The sequence below is a fragment of the Triticum urartu genome, chromosome 2, assembly GCF_003073215.2.
Source record: "Triticum urartu cultivar G1812 chromosome 2, Tu2.1, whole genome shotgun sequence".
NCBI classification, from domain to species: Eukaryota; Viridiplantae; Streptophyta; class Magnoliopsida; order Poales; family Poaceae; genus Triticum; species Triticum urartu.
This window is the reverse complement of record NC_053023.1, coordinates 475,097,478-475,115,758: the sequence shown is the minus strand read 5'-3', so window position 1 is coordinate 475,115,758 and position 18,281 is coordinate 475,097,478. Positions and strand designations below refer to the sequence as shown.

Below are 18,281 nucleotides of genomic sequence, written 5' to 3'. Positions count from 1 at the left end.
TGATGGAGTTATCCAGTCACTACCACCAAGCTATAAGGGCTTTGTATTGAACTATAATATGCAAGGGATGGAGAAAATGATCCCTGAGCTCTTCGTGATGCTTAAAGCCGTGGAGGTAGAAATCAAGAAAGAGCATCAAGTGTTGATGGTGAATAAGACCACTAGTTTCAAAAAAAAGGGTAAGGGAAAGAAAGGGAGCGTCAAGAATAATGGCAAGTCAGTTGCCGCTCCCGTGAAGAAACCTAAGGCTGGACTCAAACCCGAGACTGAGTGTTTCTATTGCAAGGGGAATGGCCACTGGAAGCGGAACCGCCCCAAGTACTTGGCAGATAAGAAGGCTGGCAACGTCAATAAAGGTATATTTGATATACATGTTATTGATGTGTACCTTACTAGTGCCCGTAGTAGCACCTCGGTATTTGATACTGGTTTGGTTGCTAATATTTGTACCTAGAAATAGGAGCTACAAAATAAATGGAGACTAGCTAAGGACGAGGTGACAATGCACGTCGGAAATGGTTCCAAGGTTGATGTGATCAATGTCGGCACACTCCCTCTACATTTACCTTCGAGATTAGTTATGAAGCTAAATAATTGTTATTTGGTGCCTGCGTTGAGCATGAACATTATATCTAGATCTTGTTTATTGCTAAACGGTTATTCATTTAAATCAGAGAATAATGGTTGCTCTATTTATATGGATAATATCTTTTATGGTCATGCACCCATGGTGAATGGTTTATTCTTGTTGAATCTCGATCGTAGTGATACACATATTCATAATATTGATACCAAAAGATGCAAAGTTAATGACAATAGTTTCACATGTTTGTGGCACTGCCGCTTAGGTCATATTGGTTTAAAACACATGAAGTAACTCCATGTTGATGGACTTTTGAAATCACTTGATTATGAATCATTTGATACATGTGAACGTTGCCTTATGGGCAAGATGACTAAAATCCCGTTTTCTGGAACAATGGAGAAGGCAAATGACTCATTGGAAATAATACATACCGACGTATGCGTTCCGATGAGTGTTGAAGCATGAGGTGGATATCGTTATTTTCTTACCTTCACGGATGATTTGAGTAGATACGGGTATATTTACTTAATGAAACACAAGTATGAAACATTTGAAAAGATTAAGGAATTTCAAAGTGAAGTGGAGAATCACCGTAACAAGAAAATAAAGTTTCTATGATCTGATCGTGGAGGTGAATATTTTAGTTACGAGTTTGGCGCTCATTTAAGACAATGTGGAATTGTTTCACAACTCACGCCACTCGGAACACCACAGCGTAATTATGTGTCGAATGTAATCACACTTTATTGGATATGGTGCGTTCTATGATGTCTATTATTGATTTGCCACTATCATTTTGGGGTTATGCATTAGAGGCAGCCGCATTCACTTTAAATAGGGAACCATCTAAATCTGTTGAGATGACACCATATGAATTGTGGTTCGGCAAGAAACCCAAGTTATCGTTTCTTAAAGTTTGGGGATCTGACGCTTATGTCAAGAGGCTTTAGCCTGATAAGCTCAAACCCAAAGAGGAGAAGTGTATCTCCATAGGATACCCTAAAGAGACCATTGGGTATACCTTCTATCATAGATCTGAGGGCAAGATCTTTGTTGCCAAGAATGGGTCCTTTCTAGAGAAGGAGTTTCTCTTGAAAGAAGTGAGTGGGAGGAAAGTAGAACTTGATGAAGTAACCATACCTTCTCTCGAACTGGAAAGTAGCACATAACAGAAGATAGTTCCAGTGATGCCTACACCAACCGAAGTGGAAGCTAATCATGGTGATCATGAAACTTCGAATCAAGTTACAACTGAACTTCATAGGTCGACCAAGACACATTTTGCACCAGAATGGTACAGTAATCCCATCCTAGAAGTCATGTTGTTAGACAACGGCGAACCTACGAACTATGAAGAATCAATGATGAGCCCGAATTCCGACAAATGGCTTGAGGCCATGAAATCTGAGATAGGATCCATGTGTGAGAACAAAGTATGGACTTTGGTGGACTTGCTCGATGACCGGCAAGCCATTGAGAATAAATGGATCTTTAAGAAGAAGACAGACGTTGATGGTAATGTCACCGTCTATAAAGCTCGACTTGTCACAAAAGGTTTTCGAAAAATTCAAGGAGTTGACTATGATGAGACTTTCTCACCCGTAGTGATGCTTAAGTTTGTTAGAATTATGTTAGCAATTGATGCATTTTATGATTATGAAATCTAGCAGATGGACGTGAAAATTGTGTTCCTTAACGGGTTTCCTAAGGAAGAGTTGTATATGATGCAACCGGAAGGTTTTGTCAATCCTAAGGATGTTAAGAAGGTATGGAAGCTCCAGGGATCCATCTATGGACTGGTGCAAGCCTCTCGGAGTTAGAATATACGCTTTGATGAGGTGATGAAAGCTTTTGGTTTTATACAAACTTGCGGAGAAGTTTGTATTTACAAGAAAGTGAGTGGAAGCTCTGTAGCATTTCTAATATTATATGTGGATGACATATTGTTGATTGGAAATGATATAGAACTTCTAGAAAGCATAAAAGGTTATTTGAACAAGAGTTTTTCAATGAAAGGCCTAGGTGAAGCTGCTTACATATTGGGCATTAAGATCTATAGAGATAGATCAAGACATTTGATAGGACTCTCACAAGGCACATACCTTGACAAGATTTTGAAGAAGTTCAAAATGGACCAGTCTAAGAAGGGTTTCTTACCTGTGTTGCAAGATGTGAAGTTGAGTAAGACTCAAATCCCGACCACGGCAGAAGAAAGAGAAAGGATGAAAGTCATCCCCTATGCCTCAGCCATAGGATCTATAATCTATGCCATGTTGTGTACCAGACCTGATGTGTGCCTTTCCATAAGCCTGGTAGGGAGGTACCAAAGTGATCCAAGAGTAGATCACTGGACGGCGGTCAAGAATATCCTTAGGTACCTAAAGAGGACTAAGGAAAAGTTTCTTGGTTATGGAGGTGATAAAGAGTTCGTCGTAAAGGGTTACGTCGATGCAAGCTTTGACACCGATCCGGATGAATCTGAGTCGCAAGCCGGATACGTATAGTGGAGCAGTCATTTGGAATAATAGCTCCAAGTGGAGCATGGTAGCAGCATCTATAGTATGACATAGAGATATGCAAAGTACACAGTGATCTAAATATTGCAGACCCGTTGACTAAAACCTCTCTCATAAGCAAAACATGATCAAACCCCAGATCTCATTGTGTGTTAATCACATAGCGATGTGAAATAGATTATTAACTCTAGTGCAAGTGGGAGACTGTTGGAAATATGCCCTGGAGGCAATAATAAATTGGTTATTATCCTATTTCCCATTCATGATAAATGTTTGTTATTCATGCTAGAATTGTATTGACCGGAAATTTAAATGCATGTGTGGATACATAAACAACATTGTGTCCCTAGTGAGCCTCTACTTGACTAGCTCGTTGATCAAAGATGGTTAAGGTTTCCTAACCATAGACATGAGTTTTCATTTGATAACGGGATCACATCATTAGGAGAATGGTGTGATGGAGAAGACCCAACAATAAACTTAGCATCAGATCGTTTAGTTATTGGCTATAGCTTTCTTCATGTCAAGTATCAGTTCCTTAGACCATAGAGCATATCACTCCCGGATAACGAAGGAATACTTTGTGTGCTATCAAACGTCACTTCATAACTGGGTGATCATAAAGGTGCTCTACAGGTATCTCCGGAGGTGTCTGTTGAGTTGCATGCATCGAGAATGGGATTTGTCACTCCCTATGACGGAATGATATCTCTGGGCCCTCTCGGTAATACAACATCGTAAAGAGCTTGCAAGCAATGTGGTTAATGAGTTAGTCATGAGATCTTATATTACGGAACAGGTAAAGAGACTTGCCGGTAACGATATTGAACTAGGTATGGAGATACAGATGATCGAATCTCGGGAAAGTAACATATCACTGGACAAAGGGAATTGCATACGGGATTAACCGAATCCTTGACATCGTGGTTCAACCGATAAAAGTTCTTCATGGAATATGTAGGAACCAATATGGACATCCAGGTCTCGTCATTGGTTATTGACCGGACAGGTGTCTCGGTCATGTCTACATGATTCTCGAACCCGTAGGGTCCGCAAGCTTAACGTTCGGTGACGCTAGAGTAGTATTGGGATATATACATTGGTGAAGGAAAAGGGGAAGAGTCCTAAGGGGGGAGGCACCCCCCTAGGTGCCTTGGGAAGGACACCTCCCTAGGCCCATGCCCCCTCCTTGGAGGAGGGGCTAGGGCTGCGCCCCAACCCTCCCCCTTGCCTCCTATATATAGTGGGGGAGAGGGAGGGGTTGGACACACCAATTCCCACGCCCCAGCTGTAGCCGTACGTTTGCCATAACTCCGTTTTCTCCTCAGATCGATTCCAGCAGCGTTTTGTGAAGCCCTGCCGGCACTGCACCACCACCATCCCCACCATGTCATCGTGTTGGTTGAGATCCCATCTAGTTCTCCTCTCTTGCTTGTTGGATCAAGAAGGAGGAGACGTCACCGAGCCGCACGTGTGTTGAACGCGGAGGTGCCGTCCGTTCGGTGCTAGATCGGATTGGATCGCGATCAGGTCGCAAAGAGTATGACTACATCAACCGCGTTGTATACGCTTTTGCTTTCGGTCTACAAGGGTTTGTAGACACACTCCATCTCGTTGCTATGCATCTCGTAGATTAGATCTTAGGTGTTCGTAGAATTTTTTTTGATTTTCATGCTTCGTTCTCCATCAAGAATTTGAACACACATAAAATTGTGTCTTTTATAATGTGCAAGAATAAGCACATAATAGTGTAATATTTACGAATAAGAATTTTCCTAGGAAAGAATGAATTAGTGACATTGGTATTACCCTTAAAAATATAAGAAATTAAATCAAATAATGACAAAACTTACATATTTTTTATAATATGCAAGAATAAGCATATAACGGTGAAAGTTTCACAAAAATGAAGATTTCTAAAAAGGTATGAGCTGGTGGCATTGGTATTACGCTTAAATAAAAAAAGAAAAATTACTAAAAACTAAAAAAATCAAAATAATAAATTTTTATAAGGAACAATGAATTAATGTCGTTGGTATTACCTCTAAAAAAGAGATAACAAAGTATTACAAGGAAGAATGAATTAGTGGCATTACTATTACCCTCGACGAAGAAAGAAAATAAAAATGGAAAACTCGCACACAACCTTGCATTACAATTGCACCTTTGTAATACAAAAATGATAAGCATATAATAGTGCAATCTTTGCATTCTGGTACAATTTATACACATATTGTATAGTACTTATGTGTATACATTTTCTTAGAAAGAATGAAGTAGTGACACCGGTATTAACCTTCAATAAGAAATAAAATGTAAAAATACTGAAACAATTAATGAGAAAATTTGCACACAATTTACACAGAAATTGCACACTTTTATAATATGCAAGTATAAACATATAATTGTGGCATTTTTGAAAAATAAGTTTTCTAAGAGGAATGAATTAGTGGCAATGTTAATACCCTCAAAGAAGAAATAAATTGAATTAAAACTAAAACTAAATCAATATAATGAAGTTTTACAAAGGAAAAAAATTAGTGGCATTAATATTACCTTAAAGAAGGAATAAAACTAAACAATTTAAAATAATAAAAGTTTTCTACTGAATAATGAATTAGACGTATTGCTATTACCTTAAAGAAGAAAGAAGTATAGAAAATAAACTAATAGGGACAAAACTTGCACATAATATTACATAGAAAATTGTGTTTTTCCATAATATGCAAGAATAAGCATATAATAGTAAAAAAATACAAAAAATGTTGTCTAAGAAGGATTTTTTTAGTGGCATTGATATTACCCTTAAAAAGAAAATAACTATAAGAAATTAAATCAAATATTGACAACATTTGCACACAATTTACATAGAAATTACACCTTTTTATATCAAAATCAAATATAATGAAGTTTTATAAGGTAGAATGAATTAGTGGCATTGGTAGTACCCTTAAAGAAGAAATAAAATGAAAAATAAATCAAAACAAAATCCAACTAGCGAGGTTTTATAAGGACAAATGAATTTGTGTCACTGATTACCTTTTCAGAAGAAAGAAACTAAAAATAAGAACAACAAAAACTTATGCACAACCTTGCACTAAAATTGCACCTTTTGAAATACGAAAAGAATGAACGTATAATAGTTTAAACTTCACACTCTAGTATAATTTACACACGTATTGTAGCTTACGTGGGTACATTTTCTAAGAAAATTGTATTAGTACATTGGTATTACACTTCAAAAATAAAGAAAATATAAAAGAATTAAACCAACCAGTGACAAAATTTGCACACAGTTTACTCAAAAATTGCGCATTTTTATAATATACAGGTATGAACATATAATAGTGGATTTTTCACCAAAAAAATGTAAAAAATAATAAATTAGTGGCACTGCTATTACCTTGAAAAAAAGAACTAAAAAAACAAAAATGAATGAATTTTTATAATGAAGAGTGAATTAGTAGCATTGATACTACACTTCAAAAAGAAAGAAAAGGAAATAATAACTAAAGCAAAATCAGAATAAATGAAATTTGAATTCAAAAGAGGGCTGACATCATCTTGGGTCTCTTTGCCCAAGCCTAAAATAGTTTGTTCCTCCCTGCACAAGCTGGACATCTAGTATAGGGATTAATATATGCAAAGCTTAGACAATGCCAGCTACAAAAGAGTTTACTGACTAAATCAAAAGTACAGAAATTACTAAGCTATGAAAATCTCATAGGAATGATAAAAACAAAGAAGAAAGTAACCTACATAAACCTTATGGTTTTCCCATGAAAATCAAAGTGGGAAGTGATAAAACAAAGCAAAGAAAGATAAAAATGGACAGAAACTGCCGGTGTGGGATGGAATAACAGATGACAACAGGGCCACAAGTAACGGGCTACAAGCCCATTAACATCTCCTGCCCCACAAAACCGAGTAAGTCAAACAATGCGAGCCCAAATTCAAAAAAGGTGTGTCTAGCGCACATCTAGATGTGCTTTAGTTATTGCACATCTAAGTGAGTGAATCAAATATAAAAAAAAAGAAAAAAAATATCTACACGAATCTTGACGTAAGATCAATGACATAGAATTTAGATGTGCGATACTTATTGCACATCTAAGTGAGTGAATCAAATATAAAGAAAGAAAAAAATATTTACACAAATCTTGACGTAAGATCAATGACATAGAATTTAGATGTGCGATACTTATGGCACATCTAGATGTGCTTTAACAAAACTGTTCAAAAAAAATAGGACAGAACACACAACAGAAAAGTAAAACCGAAAGGAATCTTGGAGCAGCAATCAACGGCAACAAAAATTGAGTGACCGAAACTTGAAATTCAGGCGACCTGCATTTAGCTAAAGTGATTTTATATTTATGAACGGAGGAAGTTGAGTGCATGTGTGAGCAACTGAGCACTGCAGCATCGCGACGCGGCACCGAGCAACTGAGTCTCCTCGAGTCAAGCTAGCTAGGCGCCCAATCGCCTCATGAGGTCATTGAATTCTCCAACGACATTTGCCACCTCGCATTTACTCGGGTCCTCTCTCCGGCCACGCACTAGGCCTCTTCTCTCCCTATAATATCTGCTACAAACTCAAATCTACTACTCATAGCCACGCACTACGCCTCTCCATCTCGTACAGCACTTCATTTATCGCGCCCATGTCCATGCAACGACAACAGCAACAACCGGCGCGTGCCACTGCCAACCTTCTCGGCGCAATGCCTGGGGACTCGATGAGCCTAGCCTTCACGGCCGCCGTGGCCACCGCGGCCATAGTGGTGGCCGTCGCTGTGGCGAGGTACAACCGGAAGTACCGGGGGCTGAGGCTCCCACCCGGCCCGCCCGGGTGGCCCATCGTCGGGAACCTCTTCCAGGTCGCCTTCTCCGGGAAGCTCTTCATCCACTACATCCGCGACCTGCGGCGTGAGTACGGACCCATCCTGACGCTGCGGATGGGCGTGCGCACGCTCGTCGTCATCAGCAGCGCCGAGCTCGTGCACGAGGCGCTCGTCGAGAAGGGCGCCGAGTTCGCCAGCCGCCCCGCCGAGAACACCACGCGCAACATCTTCTCCTCCAACAAGTTCACCGTCAACTCCGCGGTGTACGGCCCCGAGTGGCGGTCGTTGCGTCGGAACATGGTGTCCGGGATGCTGAGCACGTCGCGTCTCCGGGAGTTCCGCCCGGCGAGGCTTCGAGCCATGGACCGCTTCGTGGCACGCATGCGCGCCGACGCCGCTGCGTCCGCCGACGGGGCCTCCGTGTGGGTGCTCCGCAACGCGCGCTTCGCGGTGTTCTGCATCCTGCTCGATATGACCTTCGGCCTGCTCGACCTGGACGAGGAGCACATCGTGCACATCGACGCCGTCCTGAAGCGCGTGCTGCTCGCCGTCGGCGTGCGCATGGATGACTACCTCCCGTTCCTCCGCCCCTTCTTCTGGCGGAAGCAGCGCCGGGCGCTCGCCGTTCGCCGGGAGCAGGTCGACACGCTCCTCCCGCTCATCAACCGCCGCCGCGCCATCCTCCGCGACATGCAGAGCTCGCCGCCAGATCCCAACGTCGCCGCGCCCTTCTCGTACCTCGACTCGCTGCTGGACCTCCACATCGAGGGCCGCCAAGGCGCAGACGAGGAGCTGGTCACGCTCTGCGCGGAGCTGATCAACGGTGGCACCGACACCACGGCCACCGCCATTGAGTGGGCCATGGCGCGCATCGTGGACAACCCGTCCATCCAGGTCCGGCTCCACGAGGAGATCATGCAGCAAGTCGGCCACGCCCGGGCAATCGACGACAAGGACATCGAGAGCATGCCCTACCTCCAGGCCTTCGTCAAGGAGCTCCTCCGGAAGCACCCGCCCACCTACTTTTCGCTCACCCACGCCGCCGTCAAACCTGGGAGCAAGCTCGCCGGCTACGACGTGCCCACGGACGCGAACCTGGACATCTTCCTCCCGACCATCTCGGAGGACCCTAAGCTGTGGGACCGGCCGACGGAGTTCGACCCGGATAGGTTCCTAACCGGCGGCGAGACCGCGGACATGACAGGGTCCGCGGGCATCCGGATGATACCGTTCGGGGCGGGGCGGCGGATCTGCCCGGGCTTGGCCATGGGGACGACGCACATCGCGCTCATGGTGGCGCGGATGCTGCAGGAGTTCGAGTGGCGCGCGCACCCGTCGCAGCCGGCGGTCGACTTCAAGGATAAGGTGGAGTTCACGGTGGTGATGAACCAGCCTCTGCTGGCCACCGTCAAGCCCCGGAAGATGTCGCTCTGATGCATGTGCATGCATGTGGATCGGGGTGCCCGGCAGTCGTACGTCCAATGCATGCATCGCAACCACCCTGGCCGTTAGATCAGCACGTAACCCACCCATGTGCCACCACCGTACCTACTGTTATCGATTCCAGCATTATGAGAAAGTATCCTAGTGTGCTATACATAGCTTCTCTAGTCGTTTATCTATGTCCACGGTATACACACCTGTATTATGTGTGCGAAGTAGCACAGTCACATATGCATCAAGCGAGTTTGTATGATTTTGAATTGAAGAACTTATTCCTATATGTGCAAGGATTGCTCCTACTAAGATTTGTTCTTCCTAATATATATACTGATTCGTCAAGCTCCATAGAAAAAAAAGGCAAGATCGTTTACAAGCATAGATGAAATAAACGCCTTCCTCCCTAAGAAAAGTTTATGGTTCCACTGCCTCCCGTCGACGGTGAAGAAAAGTCTAGGGTTCCTTTGTCTCCCGTCGACTCCACCGTCGTTCCGCCTGTTCTCCAACGGCCCTAGGACCATGGCGGCACGGTGGATCCTAACCCTTGCCGGTGGGAGGGTTCTGTTTTTGGATGTCCCTTCGAGTATTATTAGGGTTTGTGTTTTGCTCTGGAAGATGAGATGGCGGCGGCTCTGTGAAGTTGGGAATAATTTTCTTTCCGCCTAACCCTCGCCTTGGTTGTGTGTCTAGCATCGTCGGTGGGTGTGTGGGGTGTGTCTTCGACGGATCTGTCCTTGGTGAATTTGCTCGATTCTGGTCGTAGTTTGTCTACCTTCGTGTGTCTTCAGGTTGGATCGTTTTAATCTATGCTACTCTTTATCGGCGGCGGTTGATGTAGTGTTGCGCTGGTCCTATGAGGCCTTAGCACGATGACTTCCCGACTGTATACTACAACAAGTTTTGCCCGACGCCGGCGAGGGAGGGCGATGAAAGCGACATGTCTTTGGCTCGCTTTAGTACTTGTAGTCGTCGCTAGGTGGTCTACGGATCTAAATATAATTTTTATTATTTCTGACGTTCAGTGTACTGTCTGATTGAAGATGATCGAAAGTTTTCTCGTAAAGAAGAAAGATTGAATCGTCGGCTTGCAGTTCCCGCCCACTTGCACTGCACCGTGTTCTGCGATTCGACCGCCAAAGCAAACAGAAAAGTACATCCATTATCTTAAGAAAAAGAAGGGAAAGTCTGGAGATATGGCAGTGAAGCTTGATATGGCTAAGGCGTATGATAGGGTGGAATGGGCATACTTGCGTGCGATGATGGAGAAACTTGGGTTTGCTGCTGAGTGGATTGACCGGGTAATGGTATGCGTTCAGACTGTGTCCTTTTCAATTCGAGTTAATGGGAAATTCTTAGAATCTTTCAGACCTACCAAAGCCATCAGGCAGGCTGATCCCATCTCACCATTTCTATTTCTCATATGTGCGGAAGATGAGCAATTTGTTGAAATTCCGTGGCCCGGACCAGCTATCCCGTGGTGTTAGAGTTGGAATACATGCTCCATGGGTGTCACACTTGTTGTTTGCAGATGATTGTCTGGTCTTTACATGGGCCTCTTTTGAGGCAGCTACCAGATTGCATAACACTTTGGAGGTCTATCGACGAGCTTCAGGCCAAATGGTGAACCGGGCGAAGTCTGCCGTATTCTTCAGCGCCAATTGTTCCGCCGAGATGAAAGCGGTGGTCCTGAGCAAACTGAGATTGAGACGGAAGCTCTAGTTGAGAAGTATTTGGGGCTGCCAACGGCCATGCTCATCCGATATTCAATTTGAACACATTGCCACTAGTATCCGCAAACTAGTAAATGGGTACGTTCCCAAACTTTCAAGCACCGCGGCAAGGGAAATTTTGATCAAAGCGGCTTGTCAGGCAATTCCCACATATTCCATGAGTTGTTTCAGGTTGTCCAAAAAACTATGTAAGAAGTTGATTGATATAGTTGTTTGATTCTTCTGGGGTGGAAATGAAAATCGAAGGAAGCTACATTGGAAAAAAATGGAGAGATGTAGCTATACCAAAAGGAGATGGAGGCATGGGCTTTAGGGATTTTGAAATGTTCAATCAGGCTATGCTTGCAAAACAGGGCTGGAGGTTGATTACCATACCGGAATCGTTGTGTGCTAGAGTTCTTAAGGGTAAGTATTTTCATGATCATGACTTTATGTTAGCCAAGAACAAGAGAGGGTCATCACATATTTGGAGGGAAATACTCCATGGTAGAGAGGCACTAAAACTAAGATTGGTGAAGAGGGTTGGAGATGGCTCTTCTATTCGTCCTTGGGATGATCCATGGATTCCATCTAATTATGGTTTCAAACCTATTGTGAAGCTCCCAGGTGCAGCCGTGAACAGAGTACAAGAATTGACAAATAAAGACAGTGGGGAATGGGATATCAATGTGATAAAATTACATTTTGTTGAACCCGATATGAGCGCAATCTACAAGATCACCCTCGGTCGCTTCACTGGGGACTCATGGGCGTGGCACTTTGAAAAGAATGGGAATTTCACAGTACAGTCAGCATACAGAGAGCTAGTAGCTAAATGTCATCAAAGAATCCAGCCGAGTTCCAGCAGTAGTCAAGCAAAAGCATGGAAGAAAATGTGGCGACTTGAAGTTCCTCCGAAGGTTAAGAATTTCTGGTGGCGTATTTGTCATGATTTCATTCCCTGTCGTGCAGTGCTGAAGCATAGACATATGGAGGAAATTGATTTCTGTGAAAGTTGTGGGCAGCCTGAAACTTCGATGCATGCAATTTTTTATTACACTTGGGCTCGGAGGTTCTGGGACGAGATGAAAAGTCTAACTGTCATTAAAATTCCCAAACTTCATCCGCACTCATGGACACTTGATCTTGTTGATGGAACCAAGGTTTCTCAGGCAGATGCTTGCATTATTTGTTGTGGTGCGTGGGCAATATGGACTAAGCGAAACGCAAGAAAACATGGGGAGACTGGACGTACCATAGCGTAATCTATCAAATGGGTTACTGATATAATGATGCATTTGGTTGTGGCAGGAAAAGAAACCATAGTTAAGGCGTCGAAGATGAAAGCTAAATGGTCACCACCTGAAAATGGAGTGATCAAGGTGAATGTTGATGCCTCCTTTGATGAGAATATGAATCAAGGATCTTCCGGGCTGGCGATCCGTGATAGTTTTGGCAATCTCCTACATGCACAGGCCTCTGGTATGAGTTTGCAGCAAGCTCGATGGCAATGGAAGCGGATGCGATTCGAGATGGGGTGCTAATGGCCCTGGAAAGAGGCTTCCATAGAGTTGTCGTTGAGAGCGACGCTCAAGCAATCATAAAGCTGTGGGAGACAAAAGATTTTGATCATGCTGAGATTGCTGGTGTCCTTCATGAGATTAAAGAACTGAGTGCACACTTAAAGTTTTAGGCTAATATTCGCACGAAGAGACGCTAATGAGGCGGCTCACTTATGTGCGACGCAGGCGACAGGTGTTAGGGGGAGATGCTTATGGCTTAATTGCATTCAAGTATTCCTAACGAACACGTTGTATCGTGATTGTATGCCTGATTAGTTAGCAATAAAGCTCTTTTACTCAAAAAAAAATAGAAAAGTCTACACGCAAAAAAAAAAAAAAGCAAACAGTTTTGTCAGCATGCTCGGCGACTGTTCGTCGCCGTGACCCACGGCGGCACAGCCCGATCTCAGGCCCAGTACTAGTTGCGTAGATTATTCCGTTCTCTTCATCACAATGGCGACAGCAGCGGAGGCCGCGGGTTGGCTGCATCGGGAAAGACCCGCTTGCCGCCAACAATTACTCGCCGCCTTTCTTGGGCCAACCGGCGCTCCATCCGCGGCCGCGTCAGAACAGAGTGCCCCCGCCTTGCCCGCAGTACGGCCGGCCTGGGCCAGCGGAAATTGAAAAACCGCTGCTTTGCCCAGCTAAGGTAGCCGCCAGATGATGTTGGCGCATTGCTGTCTGCAAGTCTTATGGTGAGAGCTCAAGAATTTACTTAGGAGTAGCGCTTCTAGAAGCTGGAGGCCCCGGCCGGTCGGGAGCGGTCTTTTAATCCGGCGATGGCCGGCGTACCTGTGCTGGTGTGCGCCATAACTGTTGAATAGTGTCCGGGTGAGAGTACATGTTTGGTAGCTAGCTAGTAGATCGATTGCGCGTATTGTTAATCCGGTTTGATTCCCTGCCAAATTGTACTTGTGTTATCTTTTGAATGGTCCCGAAGGGCGGTTTGATGGAATGGAACCACTCTCCCTCATCTGCTAAACAAGAGGAATGTAATCTCAGAAACCAATCATCAAGCCGAATGTACTTGTACTGGCCGTTGTCCGTCACCTCATCACAGGTCGCCTCTACCGGAAGATGCGTACGTATAATTTTGTAGTACCAAATGAGTTATTTCCAACAGTCGCCCGCTTAGCTTATTAGTACAACCACTATGCATTGCTACGGTCTACAATGCATATAAATGAATCAAAAACAAATTATTAAGACTGCTATAAGATTGAAGCTCATTTCTTTCTCGTATGTCCGGGCATGTACGGGTGCCTAGCAGCCTCCCTAAATTTCAACCGTCAGAACAGTTCGGGTTCCCTCAAATCCAGACCATATGTGGTGGAGAAATGTGGTTGTCCGACCTATCCGTCATGTTATCTTCAACACATGGACCTTACGTAAAAACCTGACCCCATAACACACCCTTCCCTTTTCCTATCGAACTTCTCCCCTTTCCGCCCATTTTCCAACATAGCAGGTCATTTCTTGCTGGAGCCCTTTAAAACCGGACGGCTCTCACCTCACCTTCACCATGGGTCTATAGGGCCAAAGAAATGCCCGCCTGTTACTACCAGTAGAAGGCGAGAAATGCCACGAGCACATTACAACAGGCACTGATGTTCCTCTCCAATATCCCGCCTTTTCATTGACCACTGTGATTCCCTATCATGCTTAAGTTTTGACAATCAAATGGGAAGGCCAAATTAAAGCACTTCCAAAGAGAAGCAAATCATATGATGCAAGAGTTTGATGAATTTTGATTTAATTATAAGAAAGATCATATTGGGTCGATGAATCCCTTTCTTTGACGTAATCTCATAAATAATGCAAGAGAGTAATGATTAGTTGAAAGAAAACTTAAGCAATACCACTCACAACTAACTAAAATGAAACATAAACTCTATGAAGGTGCAAAATCTTGTATAGAAAGAAAAGAATAAATTATTTTTTCTTTTAAAAATAGCCCCTCTTAAATAAGATCCCGCGAAAAAACGTTTTAAATAGCATGTCCGCCTGCGTGCAGGACCTGGGACGCCGCCACCCATCGCTCCGTGACGCCGTGGTCGCCGCCTCCGTCACAAGGAATAGTCGGAAAGCTCGGGCACGACTGAATGGAGCGAATCCATGTGCCAGTTGTGAGGAGCGTCCCCACCCACGCGCTGGCCCAGGGCCGCCGCCACCTACCGGTCTGAGATGTTGTGGCCGCCGATATCGCCACCCGCTACTTCACGATGCCGTTATGGACTCCACCGCCGCGAGGAATGTCCGAGAAGATTCTTTATTTTATTATTGCTCGCCAGATTATTTCCAGTTCAACAAGCGTCATACTGAAATTTCATATTCTATGGCAAACTATTTAATTTCAAGAAACACAAATCGACAACCATTCTATTACCGGCATACATCAAATTTCATATTCGCCGGCCACCTTCGTGGAGGCTCCTGCGACACCATCAACAACAGAAGGACCAAGTGTGGAGGAGCCGAATCGAGCCGGTGTTGCAGGGTAGACGACTTTAAATCGTCGAGGAGATTAGCTTGAATAGATAAGTGTTACGATCTATAGGATGAGTGTTTATATTTGGTTTTAAAGAAGGAAGATTGTGACTACAAAAGGGAATGCACTAGTTTGTTGCCTTCTATGTAGATTAGCTTGAATAGATAAGATGAGGTGCTATGAAACTTTTGTCAAATAAGATGAAAATATGTGTTGTGTTGTTACTAACGAGCTGCTCATGAAACTTGTTAGCTCGTTAAGCTTAACAAGCTGAAATCAATGATTGACTCTGTTCATTAAGAAGCGAGTCACGAGTTTAACGAGCCGAACTATCGAGCGCTTATTAAGCTTGCGAGCTACGAGTTTTTGTCCAGCCCTACACGCTGCCAACTCACCATGGAGTATAAGTCTATGCCGATTCTAGTAGTATGCCGAGATTAAAATAATAGGTTGGTCATAGAAAAAGTGAATACAGAAAAAGGAAACCAAAAAACAAACCTTAGGAAAAACGGAAATTAAAAACGCGTGCACGCATCAAATGGGCCGGGCGACTTTAATTACGGTTGATGTTTTGATAAGATTTGATTTCATTTGGGTATGAGTAATGGAAGCATGGAAAGTTTGATTTTAGTTAAGATTTTTTTAAGATTTGATTTGGTTGAGTCAATGCATGACGTGGTTTTGAAAAAGTGTCGATTTGGTTGGATTTTGTTTTAGGAAAGTATCGATTCTAATAGTTTGTTGAGTACAAAATAATAGGTTGGTCATATAAAAAATGAAACCAAAAAAGTGAAACATAGGAAAAAAAATAAAAAAAGTGCCAGCCAGCTTCGATTTTAGTTGATGTTATGGTAATATTTGATTTAATTTGAGTATAAGTGGTGGAAGGCAAGGAAAGTTTAGATTTAGTTGAGATTTTTTTAAGATTTCATTTGAATAAGTTAATGCATGATGTTGTTTTGGGTAAGCATTGATTTGATTAACTTAATGCACACATCAATTGGGCAAGCCAAATTGGTTGCGCTTTAGCAAAAGGTTGCATGTATGACGCTGGCAGGCGTAATCTACTGTTTGCCGAGGGGTTGATGGAGGTGAGGCGAAACTACCAACTCCCATTTAGAAGTAAAGATTTTGTTTTTGTTTTTTAGGAATGCTTATTTTTTTTTTGTTTGCTTTGCAATTCAGAAGAGTTCCGGCTCAGGCAGTTGGCGCTCACTGCCACTCCAGGTGGGCTGGCCCACAACTCCCATTTAGGAGTAAAGATTTTGTTTTTGTTTTTCAGGGATGCTTATTTTTCTGTTTGCTTTGGCATTCAGAAGAGCTCCGGCTCGGGCAGCTGGCGCTCGCAGTGAAAATTTATTTATAGCGCAAAAAACCCTAAAAAATTGCTCCGGTAAGTTATCAATCTTGCACCGTTTAGCAACAGTGCAGGTTCCGTTACCACTAGAGCAACTACCACTAGTTAATGATACCAGCGCGAACTTTTAAGAATAAGTGTAGCCGCATTATTTGTTACACATAGATTTAGAAAAGCATGATTTTTTAAGAATAGTGAAGAAAATTCGAAAAATCACAAATTTCAAAACAAATCATGAATTCGAAATTATTTCACAAATTAGAAAAAAAATCACCGATTTTCAAAAAGGTTCACAAATTTGAAAGAAGTTCATCAATTTTCCCATTTTTGTTGTGAGTGACTGTTTGCGAAAACAATATGAAGTTGCGCCTGAAGCGTCAAATAGGGGGGCGCAACTTACTTTTGTCGCTTTATTTTTTGATGGCTTGGCACACATTAATTATTCCTTGTTCGGTAAGTATATGACATAGAATCCAAGTCGATTTGAAATCGTGATCGCGACACAATACCATCTTTGGTCCAATTATATATACTGCGATCAACCATGGCCAAAGACACATCGAAATACATCATGGGTTTGCCTCATCTCGCAACTTGCAGCGTCATCGTAGTCTACTCTATCCTGAACATCGGCACGCAACGACATGTGGGGGAGCAGGTCTCCGGAACCGTTCGTCCTTACGATTCTGCACCGAGAGAGGACAAATTAGGTTTTTGGAAAGCGCTCTGCACGACTGCTCAAGTTCGTCATCACGGGTCGTCTTCCGTTGAAGTCGGGCAGTGCTACTCATCGTCACCTCCATTGTTGTCAACAACAAATTGTGGCCAACATCGTCATCAACACCGTCGCTCCTGTAGCAGCTAACGAACTGTACATCCATCGTGATTTGTTCATGTCTCTATATGTAGTTATTGTTTCACGTGCGATGTTGTTGCGCATGTTTTTCTGTTCACCTAGTATGCTAGATTGTTGCACGTTAATTCCTGTCATAGTCATGAATTATTTACTGGAATTGATCATGAATTTGTCTAATATTTGAACAAGCTCGCATTTTCCTCCGCGTAGTGCATAATGTTTTTAATTAGGACAACCCTAGGCGCCGGCTCAAATTTCGGCCTGTCCGCCGTCGGATTGGCCCCCTCCGAGCCGTTGGATGCAACCTGGAATCGGTCTTCTTCCACCTCGCTGGTTCAACTCATTGTGCGTCCCACTTTCTCCTGCTCATGGCCACCGACCCCAGCGTGATGACCGCCTCGCCTTGCCTCCTCGTCCTCCTATTACAACACCAGCACATGCATCACCGCACTGCCAGCTTGCCACCTCTCCCGGCACGGCCGTCAGTATTGCAACACGACTACCTGTGAAATCCAACTTATGTCGTTTGTAGCTCTTCATCAAGTGGTTCTAGCATGTAGCATCATGGTTGCAGCATCCTGTAACGCCCAATTAATCATGCTACAGTAATCCCACGTTAATGATGCTACATCACTTTTGTCACTGTAGTTAATCTTGATTTAGTTTAAAGCCGATTCAAATTTAAATTTAAAATAAAGTTAAATAATAAAAGTTTTCAAACATTAAAATAAAAATGTTCGGTTTGTACTAAATATTGCCTAGTTAATTATGGTGTAGCAGACACAGTTTTATAGAATGCCTAAATAAACTAAAATGTTTTAAAACAAAAAAATAAATAAATAAAAAGAACATAAGCAAAAAAAAAAAGAAAAGAAAAGGAAGCCCCCTAGCCAACTGGGCCAAGAGGCCTAGCCGGCCAGCAC

At 43.3% G+C, this 18,281-nt stretch overlaps 1 protein-coding gene across 1 annotated transcript; it reads left to right on the top strand.

The window, feature by feature from the left end:
• Positions 1-7,697: 7,697 nt before the first annotated feature.
• On the top strand, positions 7,698-9,669 carry LOC125538006 (cytochrome P450 77A4-like). The gene has a single exon (XM_048701316.1). The coding sequence runs from the start codon at positions 7,767-7,769 to the stop codon at positions 9,378-9,380; it is 1,614 nt and encodes a 537-aa protein (XP_048557273.1). The 5' UTR covers positions 7,698-7,766; the 3' UTR covers positions 9,381-9,669.
• The last annotated feature ends 8,612 nt before the right edge of the window (positions 9,670-18,281 follow it).

Coding starts and splice junctions, on each gene's coding strand:
- LOC125538006 (XM_048701316.1), top strand. CDS start 7,767: ATGTCCATGCAACGACAACAGCAACAACCGGCGCGTGCCACTGCCAAC.